The sequence below is a fragment of the Balaenoptera musculus genome, chromosome 10 (genome assembly GCF_009873245.2).
Source record: "Balaenoptera musculus isolate JJ_BM4_2016_0621 chromosome 10, mBalMus1.pri.v3, whole genome shotgun sequence".
In the NCBI taxonomy this organism is placed as follows: domain Eukaryota; kingdom Metazoa; phylum Chordata; class Mammalia; order Artiodactyla; family Balaenopteridae; genus Balaenoptera; species Balaenoptera musculus.
This window is the reverse complement of record NC_045794.1, coordinates 10,201,293-10,215,629: the sequence shown is the minus strand read 5'-3', so window position 1 is coordinate 10,215,629 and position 14,337 is coordinate 10,201,293. Positions and strand designations below refer to the sequence as shown.

Genomic DNA, 14,337 nt, shown 5'->3' with positions numbered 1-14,337 from the left:
AATTTATTTTCCCCTTACCTTCCTTTCTTTGGGAAAGGAAAAAGGAAATATTACTCTGTCTACTCAGAGAGCAAGGAGAACAGCAGAAACAGATGAAGGGGGACTGAGCTGACTCTTCCACCCGCTTCTGTTCTCTCAGCCTGTATGTGTCCTTATAGGTGAGTGAGAGATGCTAGGATTTCAGCATGCTGCTCCTTAACTGGAATGGGGCAAGAAATGCTCCAGCTGTTTTTAATCAGTGACGTTTATTAACATGCTTCAAGTGGCCAAAGCGTGCAACCAGCACAATACCCAAGCAATCAGAACATTCCTTTTTAAGACCAGGAATTTTTCTCCTCGGTTTGATCTACTCCAAAATACCAATAGATAGGTTTAGAATAAACTGAAATAACTGTAATTTACTTTCACCCCAAATTACACATCGGCTACCTGAGGACAAAGTCACTGCTCTTGTAAAGATACTGAAGGGAAGGGGAGTAGCTCAAATGAGCCTGTAATTTAAAATCACAACCAGAGAAGAAACACTTCAAGCACAATGGGGACATTCCACTGAAGAGCCACATTCATTTGGAATGTTTGTTTTGAAAACAACTCTTCTGGGGAGTTCAAAAGGTACTGAACAAAGCAACGTAGAGTAAGTCTTGGGCTGTTTTGCAAAATAAAAATATACATTTGAGTAGACCAGATGGCAAAAACATACCCATTACAATCTGAACACTGTATTAAAAACTTAAAAATTCTGAAGGCCTGAATATTAACAATCTTTAATCTATCTATATTTGTGATCCTAAAAAGACATTAATACTCTTAAACCCCCAGTCCTCCAAACACAGAGAGGCCCAAAGACTGGCTAGTGGTATATCAGTTGTCACACAGTACTAGACTAGAGATCTGAGTCTGCGACCTAAGCACAAGAGATCTTCAGGAACTCAGGCTAAGGGGAAGCAACTTAATTCAAATGCATGGCCTCAGAGAAGGAGGAGGTACTGAAACTATGTGGTCCATCTCACGTTCCACCTCACAGACAGCTAGACTATGATGCCTCCTCTTAAACTACTTCGTAACAAAACACATATTGTTTGGAAGCCAGATGTTTGCTTCATTAGAGCAAAGACGATTACAATTTAGCAGCAACAGAGAACACAACTCCCTGATTTACGATGGGAAAGAGAAGAGAGAGGGTTAAAGTGTCCCAATGGGGACATCAAAAGATTCCCAGATCTGAGTGTATCATATTATGAGTGTGATTCCTCAACCATCACTCCATTTGGTAGCCAGGAAGAAAGCAAAGGTAGCTGTGATGGGAACTGGAGGGAACTCCTCTGCCTTCGCCCCTCCTGCCAGGCCCCCTAGCGACTCTGGCTTCAGTGCTTCACTCCAGAGTGGAGGCACGGCCAGGGCTGAACCGGATGCACACCCACAGTGTGTTTCTCTCTGACTCAGAATACATTCATAAGGAAACTCTAATCAGGGAAGAAACTAAGTGTTCTGGTTATGGCTACCGCCATTAGATCCACCAGCAATGTGTGCCTCATTTCGTTCCAGATCTCTTGAGGCAGAAACTCCATCTCAGCAGCTAATTTCATCCTATTTTCTTTAGAAAAATTCTCCAAATTAGGTGATTACACAACGAAATGTGTGTGAACATTCACTCCTGCCCTCCCCATATACATATATAGACATACAATAGAAACACACTGTATGGGTTGTCAAGACGATATATGCTACTGAAATGCCTAACAGGTTACTTCTTATTTAAAAATAAAGTTTGACTAATTATTCTCCAAGTACAGATTAGGCCCTAGCAAACCTGTATAAATACAGTTTGAAAAGACAGCAACAAAAGTTTTAAATAGAGGCTATCTTAAGGGCTTTCTTGATGGATTTTGTTAATGTGTACATTATTTAAAACGGGCATATCATTATGGATTATAAAAATAGAAATGTATATATTTGTTAATACATATTCACAGCTTATGCTGGAATGGCTCACAGGAGAAATGGTTCATGCAGAAAATAAACATTACTCAAGTAAATATAAAGAAATAAGATTAGGTCCATAAAGGCTGAGAACTTATAATCAGTAGTCAGCCCATTTGGTTTCTCTTTGTAGGGCAATCAAAAACATGAAAGGAAGTGACACCTAAACACACATACACATACAATTACATGAATTACATGGAAAGAATATAAATTAACCAATAAAGCAATGTGGAGTTGAGGTGCAAAAAATATAATCTTCACTCAGTCTCTCTACTGTGCTTTCAAGCATTGCAACATGTTAAATGCCATGGGTGGCAATACCAACCAGAACGGGTCTGAATGTTTGTAATTTTTCCAAGTGTTGAAAACTAAAGCAAAATCCTTTGAGATCTATGATCACACATTTTGGTAGAAACTGCAAATTTACAGAGATGACTGAGCAGTAGGTAGTAAATGGAGCCAAGAAGTACAATCTTGCCTATTCATCCTCCGTAAGAATCAGAATATTGGCTTCAATCACTGACTCATCATTTTATATGCTCTTCACCCTGAAAAATAAAGTTACCAATGTAAGAATGCTTTTATTTATTTTTTTTATTTTAAAAAATAAATAAATTTATTTATTTATTTTGGGCTGCGTTGGGTCTTCGTCGCTGTGCGCGGACTTTCTCTAGTTGCGGCGAGCAGGGGCTACTCTTCATTGCGGTATGCACGCTTCTCGTCACAGTGGCTTCTCTTGTTGCGGAGCATGGGCTCTAGGTGCACGGGCTCAGTAGTTGTGGCTTGTGGGCTCTAGAGCGCAGGCTCAGTAGTTGTGGCGCACGGGCTTAGTTGCTCCGTGGCATGTGGGGTCTTCCCAGACCAGGGCTCGAACCTGTGTCCCCTGCACTGGCAGGTGGATTCTTAACCACTGCACCACCAGGCACAGGGAAGTCTCAAGAATGCTTTTAAAGTCAATGAAGTTTGGTTAATCTGTTTTAAAATGCATGCATTTTTTTTTTTCATTTAGTATCTAAGGGAAGGCTATTTTCAAATACAGACTGAAAGAAAACTGAACTGATTTGGCTTTTTTTCATTAATTGAATTTAGATTAAGGCAAATGTTACCTCATCTAATAAAAGTTATAAAAAGCCAATCCTTCAGTTTTATAAAAAATTTTTTAAAAAGATAAAAGTTTGTAACATTTCCTTATAAACTATTTTCAAGTGCTCCCAAAGCAATCACAATGATGAAGAGAATCAACATATGGCATCTTCATTCTAAAACATAACAGTCTTCAACAAATGGTGCTTGAGACAACTGTATATTCACATGCAAAAGAATTAAGCTGGACTTCTACCTCACACCATAATAGAAAAATTAACTCATAGATCAATGATCTAAATATAGGCCTAAAACCATAAAACTCTTAGGAGACAACATAGGGCAAATCTTCATGACCTTCGATTTGGCAATGGATTGTTAGATATGGTACCCAAAGCGTGAACAACAAAATTAAAAATAGATAAAATGGTCTTCCTCAAAATTAAAGTCTTTTGTACACCAAAGGACACTATCAAGAAAGTGAAAAAACCTACAGAATGGGAGAAATATGTGTAATCATATACCTGATAAAGGTCTAGAATCCAGAATATATAAAGAACACTTACAATTCAACAACATAATGAAAGACAACTCAATTAAAACACGGGCAAGGGACATAAAGAGACGTTTTTTCAAAGAAGACATACAAATGGCCAACAAGCACATGAAGTTGCTCAGTGTCATTAGTCATTAGGGAAATGTAAATCAAAACCACAATCAGATGCCACTTCTCTAGGAAGGCTACAGTTCTCAAAAATGGAAAATAAAAAGTGTTGGCAAGACACAGAGAAATGGGAAACTTCATATACTATGGTGGTAATGTAAAATATTTCAGCCACTGTGGAAAACAATTTGTGGTTCCTCTAAAAGTTAAATATAGGGACTTCCCTGGTGGTCGAGTGGGTAAGACTCCGTGCTCCCAATGCAGGGGGCCTGGGTTTGATCCCTGGTCAGGGAACTAGATTCCACATACATGATGCAACTAAGAAGTAAGCATGCCGCAACTAAGACCCGGCACAGCCGAAATAAATAAAAATAAATAAATATTTTAAAAAATAAATAAAAGTTAAATATAGAATTACCATATGACCCAGCAATTCCACTTCTAGGTATATACCCAAAACAACTGAAAACAGGTACTCAAATACATACTTGTACATGCATGTTTATAGTAGCGCTGTTCGCAACAGCGAAAGGTAGAAACAAATATCCATCAATGGATAAATGGATAACAAATTGTGGTATACATATACAATGGAATATTATGCAGTCATAAAATGGAATGAAGTACTGATACATGCTACAAGGTGGATGAACCTTGAAAACATTATGCTAGGTCAAAGAAGCCAGACACAAAAAGTCACACACTGTGTGATTCCATTTATATGAAATATCCAGAGGAGGTAAATCCATAGAGACAGAATGCAGATTCATAGTTAACAGGGGCTGGAGGGAGCGGGTAATAGCAAGCAACCTGCTAATGCATTTGGAGTTTTCTTTTGGGGTGATAAAATGTTTTCTAACCAGACGGAGGTGGTAGTTGTACAACACTGTGAATGTACTAAATGCCTCTGAATTGTGACTTTAAAATGATTAATTTTATGTTATGTGAATTTCTCCTTAATTAAAAAAAAAATCCTTACAGGTGATGGGCTACTGTACTAGACAGAGCCTGAACTAGGTGAGGACAGGTTCTACCATTATAGCTGTGTGACCTTGGGCACCTTACCAAGCAGCACCTGTGCTATTTCTTCATCTATAAAATAAAAAGTACAATTATACTTAACACAATTACTGGAGGAAATAATTACGATAAACATAAGTGAAAGTACTTTGTAAATCAAAATCAAAATAAAAGGTATTGTTATTATTAACAGTAACTAGGGAATTCCCTGGCGGTCCGGGGGTTAGGACTTGGCGCTTTCACTGCCGAGGGTGCAGGTTCAATCCCTGGTCGGGGAACTAAGATCCCACAAGCCGTGCAGTGCGGCCAAAAAGTAGCTAGAACGGTACACTCTCACTTATTGACTGAGTCTACTTTAAAATTTTTCCATGAATTTATCAGTTGCTCTTTATAGACCCCACGTGTAATGCATTTCAATATTTAGAATCAAACGCCAGTTCACTTGCTTATTAGTGTATTACAAATGACATCAACGTTTTATTTTATTTGAAGACACAGCAAGGAAAGTGGTCAACAGAAAGCCTACTTTAAGTCACTCTTCTAAAGATAAACTCTCCCATGTACTGTACTCACAGGAATTGCTGTTAGCATCTGTCTTCCCAGCTTTCATGTGCCTGCTTGAGTTCTGCTGAGATTTGTTCTGCTCTTCTCCAGTGAGTAGGGCCTTTATTTCAGAAGGGATTTTCCCTTGGTCCATTGCCATGCACCACTGCTTGTACTGAAATACGTAAAATATATTTAAATAAAATTTTACTAGTCAGAGGTCAGCAACCACAGGTGGAAATCCTAGACATAAGAACTCCCGTAACTAGAGGTCAAATTGGCTGCTGGGAATCCCACCTTCTGTTGTATTCCTGTTTATAACCCAGGACATGGATGAGGCCTGCTATCTTCAGAAGAGGGTGAAAAACTACTGCTGAATCTTCTTGTGATGGGCTGGAGTAGTGCTCAGATTAAAAAGGGCCCTCTGGCTAAAAGAATATCCCCCCATGGAGTGCCACTCATTAGAATTCATCTCTTTTTGCCGACTGTCACATTATTATTTCTACTCCTAAAATAAGTAATTTTGTGACTTCCTTTCTCTATTTCATAAATATTCACTAAACATCTAACTTTCTACCAGCGTGTGTACTGTGGACTTTGGGGGATAAAAGATTAATCAGTCCGAAGATTACGTCCTCCAGTGGCTTACAGTGCAGAAGGCGAAAAATAATTTACAAGTCAAATTCAACGTATTAAAAAAAGTCTACTGAATAGTGTACATTTGGACTCTCTTCATGACCCAACTTAATTTTCTTACCTTCTAAAAAGCTGGGGGTAGCCTGTCCCAGTTTTGTAATGATCATGTTAGTATTATCTCTCTCTTTTCCAACCTGTCACCTCCTCCCCTGAGCTCACAGTACTAACGGGGTTTCTGTTCCCTTTTACCTATTCTCTTTTATATGTCTACAGCTACTACCTAAAGTCTGAATGAATGAATGAATAAAACCAGGCCAAATAGTATCACACTATGCATATTGCTACATACTGTTATACTGCTTTTTCCACTTAGCAATATCTTGTAAGTGTCTTTCTACATCAGTAAATATACATGTGCACTGTGATTTTCATGGGCTGCAAAGTAGTCCAATACATGAATGCAGTATAATTTAACCAATCCCCTACTGTTGAACATTTTGGTTATTTTCGATTTTTTTTTCTGTCATAAACAATTCCTTAAAGGAATAGTCACTTTCCACTCCCACCAGCAATGTATGGAAATGCTTATTTGCCTATGTGCTGGCTAACAGATTAATATGCTTTCCCGTGTTTGTCAACTGGATAGCTAAAAACTGGTATCTTCATGTTTAAATATAGCTTAGGTTGATTGTTTCATGCGTTTATTGACAGACTTTCTTACCATTTCCAGTTCCTCTCTGAGGGCACAAATGGCTCTTTCCCGACTGGATACCAACTCTTCCAAATACTGATATCTCAGTTTTTTTCTGGCTCGGCATTCTCTTGCACTCTGCCGGCTCCTCTCGAGCTTTGCCTTCAAGTCAATTTTGGCTGGCTTTCGACCACGTTTGCCGGGCTTCTTCACTTTACCTCCAACCACCTTCAGCAAGAGAGAGAAGCAGTTAATTTTTTTCCTAGTTCTGGGTCTAGGAAAGTGGCTGCGGCTGCATATTAGCAAGGAAAACATTTACAAATAACAAATAAATGGAGCCTGTGGAACTAAGAAAGCATAATCCCATCAAACGCCTTATGAGTCTTTGCTTCATAATTTCTTTTTCTGATACTTTTGATACCATGAATGTGAGAGAAGGCATAATATAAGTTTTCATTATTTCTTCAGTAATAAACTTTTTTTAATAATAAACTTTACAGAGCTTAACAGTAAACTTTATGAACCATATGTAGCTAGATAATAAAAAACTAAAAGATTGCCATTAAATATTTTGTTCACATAGAATTTTTATTGACTTAAGTAATAAGTAAAAAAAAAATATTGAAAATTGTAAGTTCAGTATGATCTCAATCTTATAAAACAACACATAGAAGAAAGGATCGTAAAAGGTCAGTGGCAGGGAGGAGTCAAGATGGCAGTGTGGGAAGATGCGGGGTTAGTATCTCCCCACAACTAGGGCGCCTGACGGCCACTGGTGAGGGAAGACTCTGACCCCCAAAGAGACGGGAGGAACCCCAAAGTGAACTGGTAGGACGTAGGGAAACCGAGGGGGTAGGAGAAGTGGAGGCCAGACAGGATCAGCGCCCCTGAGGCCAGGAGGATCAGGAGAGGCAGGTGGGAGGGATTCTTCCAAGAAGAGCAGGAGAGGAGCGGAGGGCCATCGCCCTGCTCACTCGGGCCCAGGGAGCCTGCTGGGCTCCCAAGTGAGGTCCCCTGCCCTCTGAGGCTGGGGTGGGGGGCACGCCTGGGCCCCTTCTGTTCCTTGAGCCTAAGCCCCACCCCCAACAGCGCCCAGGGCCTTTTCCAGCCCTGTGGGTCCTGAGCATTAGCCCCACCCACCACCCAAAACTCGCCCTTGTTTAGGCCCTGCCCTCCACAGCCAAGGCCTCCCCTTCCCCCTTTTTTTTCCCTTTCCCTCCTCCTCTCTTTTACTATTGTGGTACTGATATACCTTCCGGTTACTGACATACCTATATTTTTACTTTTACATTCTTTCTAACATATCTGTTAGTTTCTTAGTCTAATTTTATTTTTTACTTTATTATTTTTCTCCTTTTTTTTTTTCTTGCCACCCCACGTGGCTTGCGGGATCTTGATTTGTGAGCCCAGAGTCGGGGGGAAGCTCCTGCAGTGGGAGCTCCGAGTCCAAACCACTGGACTAACAGAGAACCTCAGACCCCAGGGAATACTCATTGGAGTGAGGTCTCACAGAGTTCCTCATCTCAGCACCAAGACCCAGCTCTACCCAATAGCCTACAAGCTCCAGTGTTGGAAGCCTCAGGCCAAACAACCAGTAAGATAAGAACACAATCCCACACATTAAAAAAAAAAATGAGATGGCACAAAAATATGTCACAGATGAAGGAGCAAGGTAAAAACCTACAAGACCAAATAAATGAAGAGGAAATAGGCAATCTACCTGAAAAAAAATTCAGAGTAACGACAGTAAAGATGATCCAAAATCTCGGAAATAGAATGGAAGCACAGATTGAGAAGATACAAGAAATGTTTAACAAAGATCTAGAAGAACTAAAGAACAAACACAGATGAACAACACAATAACTGAAATGAAAAATGCACTAGAAGGAATCAATAACAGAATAACTGAGGCAGAAGAATGAATAAATGAACTGGAAGACAAAATGGTAGAAATAACTGCCGAGGAGCAGAATAAAGAAAAAAGAATTGAAGACAATCTCAGAGACCTCTGGGATAACACTAAACACACCAACGTTCGAATTATAGGGGTCCCAGAAGAAGAAGAGAAAAAGAAAGGGTCTGAGAAAATATTTGAAGAGATTATAGTTGAAAACTTCCCTAACCAGGAAAGGAAATGGTCGCCCAAGTCCAGGAAGTACAGAGAGTCCCATACAGGATAAACCCTAGGAAAAATATACCAAGACACAAATTAATCGAACTAACAAAAATTAAATTCAAAGAAAAAATATTAAAAGCAGCAAGGGAAAAACAACAAATAACATACAAAGGAATCCCCATAAGGTTATCAGCTGATTTTTTAGCAGAAACTCTGCAGGCCAGAAGGGAGTGGCAGGATATACTTAAAGTGATGAAAGAGGAAAATCTACAACCAAGATTACTCTACCCAGCAAGATTACTCTACCCATTCAGATTCGATGAAGAAGTCAAAAGCTTTTCAGACAAGCAAAAGCTAAGAGAATTCAGCACCACCAAACCAGCTTTACAACAAATGCTAAAGAAACTTCTCTAAGCGGGAAACACAAGAGAAGAAAAAGACCCACAAAAACAAACCCAAAACAATTAAGTAAATGGTAATAGGAACATACATATCAATAATAACCTTGAATGTAAATGGATTAAATGCCCCAACCAAAAGTCACAGACTGGCTGAATGGATACAAAAACAAGAACCATATATATGCTGTCTACAAGAGACTCACTTCAGACCTAGGGACACATACAGACTGAAAGTAAACGGTTGGAAAAAGATACTCCATGCAAATGAAATCAAAAGAAGGCTGGAATAGCAATACTCGTATCAGATAAAATAGACTTTAAAAAAGACTGTTACAAGAGATAAGGAGGGACACTACATAATGATCAAAGGATCAATCCAAGAAGAAGATATAACAATTATAAATGTTTATGCACCCAACACAGAAGCACCGCAATACATAAGGCAAATGCTAACAACCATGAAAGGAGAAATCGACAGTAACACAATAATAGTAGGGGACTTTAAAATCCCACTTACACCAATGGACAGATCATCCAAACAGAAAATAATATGGAAACACAAGCTTTAAATGACACCACAGACAAGAGAGATCTAACTGATACTAAATAACCAAGAGATCACTGAAGAAATCAAAGAAGAAATTAAAAAATACATAGAAACAAATGACAACGAAAACATGTCAACCCAAAACCTATGGGATGCAGCAAAAGCAGTTCTAAGAGGGAAGTTGATAGCAATTCAATCTCACCTCAAGAAACAAGAAAAATCTCAAATAAACAAACTAACCCTACACTTAACTAGAGAAAGAAGAACAAAGAAAACCCAAAGTCAGTAGAAGGAAAGAAATCATAAAGATCAGAGCAGAAATAAATGAAACAGAAATGAAGAAAACAATAGCAAAGATCAATAAAACTAAAAGCTGGTTCTTTGAGAAGATAAACAAAACTGATAAACCCTTAGCCAGACTCATCAAGAAAAAAAGGGAGAGGACGTAAATCAATAAAATTAGAAATGAAAACGGAAAAATCACAACTGACACTGCAGAAATACAAAGGATTATAAGAGACTACTACAAACAACTATATGCCAATAAAATGGACAACCACGAAGAAATGGACAAATTCTTGGAAAGGTACAATTTTCCAAGAGTGAACCAGGAAGAATTAGAAAATATAAACAGACCTACCACAAGTAATGAAATTGAAACTGTAATTAAAAATCTTCCAACAAACAAAAGTCCAGGACCAGATGGCTTCACAGGCGAATTCTATCAAATATTTAGAGAAGAGCTAACACCGATCCTTCTCAAACTCTTCCAAAAAATTGCAGAGGGAGAAACACTCCCAAATTCATTCTATGAAGCCACCATCACCCTGATAGCCAAACCAGAAAAAGATACCACAAAAAAAGAAAATTATAGACCAATATCACTGATGAACATAGATGCAAAAATCCTGAACAAGATACTAGCAAACAGAATCCAACAGCACATTAAAAGGATCATACACCATGATCAAGTGGGATTTATCTCAGGGATGCAAGGATTCTTCCATAGATGCAAATCAATCAATGTGATGCACCACATTAACAAATCAAGGAATAAAAACTATATGATCATCTCAATAGATGCAGAAAAAGCTTTTGACAAAATTCAACACCCATTTATGATAAAAACTCTCCAGAAAATGGGCATAGAGGGAACCTACCTCAACATAATAAAGGCCATATATGACAAACCCACAGCAAGCATCACACTCAATGGTGAAAAACTGAAAGCATTTCCACTAGGATCAGGAACAAGACAAGGATGTCCACTCTTGCCACTCTTATTCAACATAATTTTGGAAGTCCTAGCACAGCAATCAGAGAAGAAGAAATAAAAGGAATACAAATTGGAAAAGAAGACATAAAACTGTCACTATTTGCCGATGAGATGATACTATACATAGAAAATCCTAAAGATGCCACCAGAAAACTACTAGAACTAATCAATGAATCTGGTAAGGTTGCAGGATACAAAATTAATGCACAGAAATCTCTGGCATTCCTATACACCAGCAACAAAAAATCAGAAAGAGAAATTAAGGAAACACTCCCATTTACCACTGCAACAAAAGAATAATATATCTAGGAATAAACCTGCTTAAGGAGGCGAAAGATTTGTACTCAGAAAACTATAAAACACTGATGAAAGAAATCAAAGATGACATAAACAGATGGAGAAATATACCATGTTCTTGGGTTGGAAGAATCAATATTATGAAAACGACTACACTACCCAAAGCAATCTACAGATTCAGTGCAATCCCTATCAAACTACCAATGGCATTCTTCACAGAATTAGAACAAAAAATCTTAGAATTCGTATGGAAACACAAAAGACCCCAAATAGCCAAAGCAATCTCGAGAAAGAAAAATGGAGTTGGAGGACTCCCTGACTTCAAACCATACCACAAAGCTACAGTAATCAAGACAGTATGGTACTGGCACAAAAACAGAAATATAGATCAATGGTACAGGATAGAATACCCAGAGATAAACCCACGCACATATGGGCACCTAATTTACAACAAAGGAGTCAAGAACATACAACGGAGAAAAGACAGCCTCTTCAATAAGTGGTGCTGGGAAAACTGGACAGCTACGTGTAAAAGAATGAAATTAGAACACTCCCTAACACCATACACAAAAATAAACTCCAAATGGATTAAAGACTTAAATGTAAGACCAGACACTATAATAATACTTTTAGAGGAAAACATAGGAAAAACACTCTTTGACATAAACCACAGCAAGATCTTTTTTGACCCACCTCCTACAGTTACAGAAATAAAAACAAAAATAAACAAATGGGACTTAATTAAAGGCTTTTGCACAGCAAAGGAAACCATAAACAAGACAGAAAGACAACCCTCAGAATGGGAGAAAATATTTGCAAATGAAACAACAGACAAAGGATTAATCTCCAAAATATACAAACAGCTCATAGAACTCAATATCAAAAAAACAAACAATCCAGTTAAAAATGGAGGAAGATCTAAATAGACATTTCACCAAGGAAGACAGACAGATGGCCAAGAGGCACATGAAAAGATGCTCAACATCACTAATTATTAGAGTAATGCAAATCAAAACTACAATGAGGTATCACCTCACGCCGGTCAGAATGGCCATTATCAAAAAAGCTAGAAAAATGATAAATGCTGGAAAGGGTGTGGTGAAAAAGGAACCCTCCTATACTGTTGGTGGGAATGTAAATTGATACAGCCACTATGGAGAACAGTATGGAGGTTCCTTAAAAAACTAAAAATAGAACTACCATACGACCAAGCAATTCCACCCCTGGGCATATACTCTGAGAAAACCATAATTCAAAAACAGACATGCACCACAATTTCACTGCAGCACTATTTACAATAGCCAAGACATGGAACCAACCCAGATGTCCATCAACAGATGAATGGATGAAGAAGATGTGGCACATATATACAATGAAATATTACTCAGCCAGAAAAAGAAATGAAACTGAGTTATCTGTAGTGAGGTGGATGGACCTAGAGTCTGTCATACAGAGTGAAGTAAGTCAGAAAGAGAAAAACAAATACCGTACGCTAACACATATATGGAATCTAAAAAAAAAAAAAAAAAAAGAGGGGGACTGATGAAGCTAGTTGCAGGGCAGGAATAAAGAGGTAGACACAGAGAATGGACTTGAGGACATGGGGTGGGAGGGCGAAGTGAGAGCAGCATCGACATATACACTACCAAAGGTAAAATAGCTAGCTAGTGGGAAGCAGCTGCATAGCACAGGGAGATCAGCTCGGTGCTTTGTGACCACCTAGAGGGGTGGGATAGGGAGGGTGAGAGGGAGGGGATATGGGGACATATGTATGCATATAGCTGATTCGCTTTGTTGTGCAACAGAAACTAGCAAGGTATTGGGAAGCAATTATACTCCAAGAAAGATCTATTAAAAAAAAAAGGTCAGTGAGGATTTCTGATAGGTGTGATTATAAAGAGCTTTTTTCTCATCTGTATTTTTTTATGATTTTTAAATATTTACAATTAGAAAAACATAAAATTTGTATATAAAATTATGTGTATAAATAAATAAATAAGAATCCTAAACAATTTGGCTATCAATTCCCTCTTCAAATTTGTTGAGCCCAAAGGAACACACAGAAGTCCCTGAAATCTTCAGGATAATTGTCTCCTGCCTTTAGAAGTCTATAATTATAACCCTAGACTGTCTCAGGAGATTTCTACCTGCTCCCACTGGTGTCAGAGACATCTTCTCAATATCCCTGTTATTCATTTACCTGCATAGGCACAGTTTTTTGGTGACTGCCAGAGTAATTTAATCTTCTTCACTGTTTAGCTTTGGAACCTCCCCAAGTTCTTATATAAGATGTAACTATGAGATAAAGATGACGAATTTTAAAATACATGAAACTGAACTTATACATCAAATGAATTTCCTTTAAAGGAGTCACTTTGAAAGGGGTAAATTTATTCCAATGAATAAGCTTTCTTGGAAGCTGCTTTTGGAGCCAGTTTCTTACAAGCCACAACACAATATTACTTTGCCGTATTACTTTCGAATGATACGTTATTCTTTAAATTCCCAATCTGATGGTCCACTTTGTTTACCTGACGAGGTTCCAAATGATGTCTAGGTCTTTCTGAAAATTACCCTCAGAGAATAAAAATGTCACTACTTTAGTATACTGAAAGGAATATTGTTGAGGCTTTAAAGGCAATTCTAAAAGAGAAGATGCAAAACTCAAACACTGGCAAATCATTGGAATAAATGTAGAAGTCTTACCAGGTAACAAAACTAAAAGGATCAATCTCCATGTGGATATAAAAACTCTAATTTGTTTGTGTGTTTGGAATCACTATTAATACCATAAACCAACAATGCCCAGTACCCTACAAAGATCAGATCTTTACTTGGTATCATGGTTAGGTCAGGAAAACCAAACTTCAAATGTTAATCAGCTACATTTACCAGAAACTGTGTCATAACAAGATGGCTAACCGCTGCACCTAGCATTTTATAGGGGGGGCTCTGAAATGAGACTGAATACTCTGAGTCTCAGGAAGAAAATCCTTTCCACCACCATCTTAAAAGCTAGCTGCTTCAGTACTACTCCCAAATTAGTTTTAACTTTTCAAAAACTGGTCTTTCAAAGCTTT

General features: G+C 38.2%; 1 protein-coding gene across 1 annotated transcript in view; it reads right to left on the bottom strand.

Annotated features, from left to right (window-relative positions):
* Window positions 1–2,217: 2,217 nt before the first annotated feature.
* CREBL2 (cAMP responsive element binding protein like 2) overlaps window positions 2,218–14,337 on the bottom strand; it is a 30,173-nt gene continuing 18,053 nt past the window's right edge. Inside the window, exons 2-4 of the mRNA XM_036866231.1 lie at window positions 6,651–6,848; window positions 5,324–5,468; window positions 2,218–2,531 (exon numbers count right to left, since the gene is read on the bottom strand). Coding sequence (XP_036722126.1) covers window positions 2,527–2,531; window positions 5,324–5,468; window positions 6,651–6,848 — 348 coding nt within the window. The 3' untranslated portion in view covers window positions 2,218–2,526. The remainder of the gene's footprint in view (window positions 2,532–5,323; window positions 5,469–6,650; window positions 6,849–14,337) is intronic.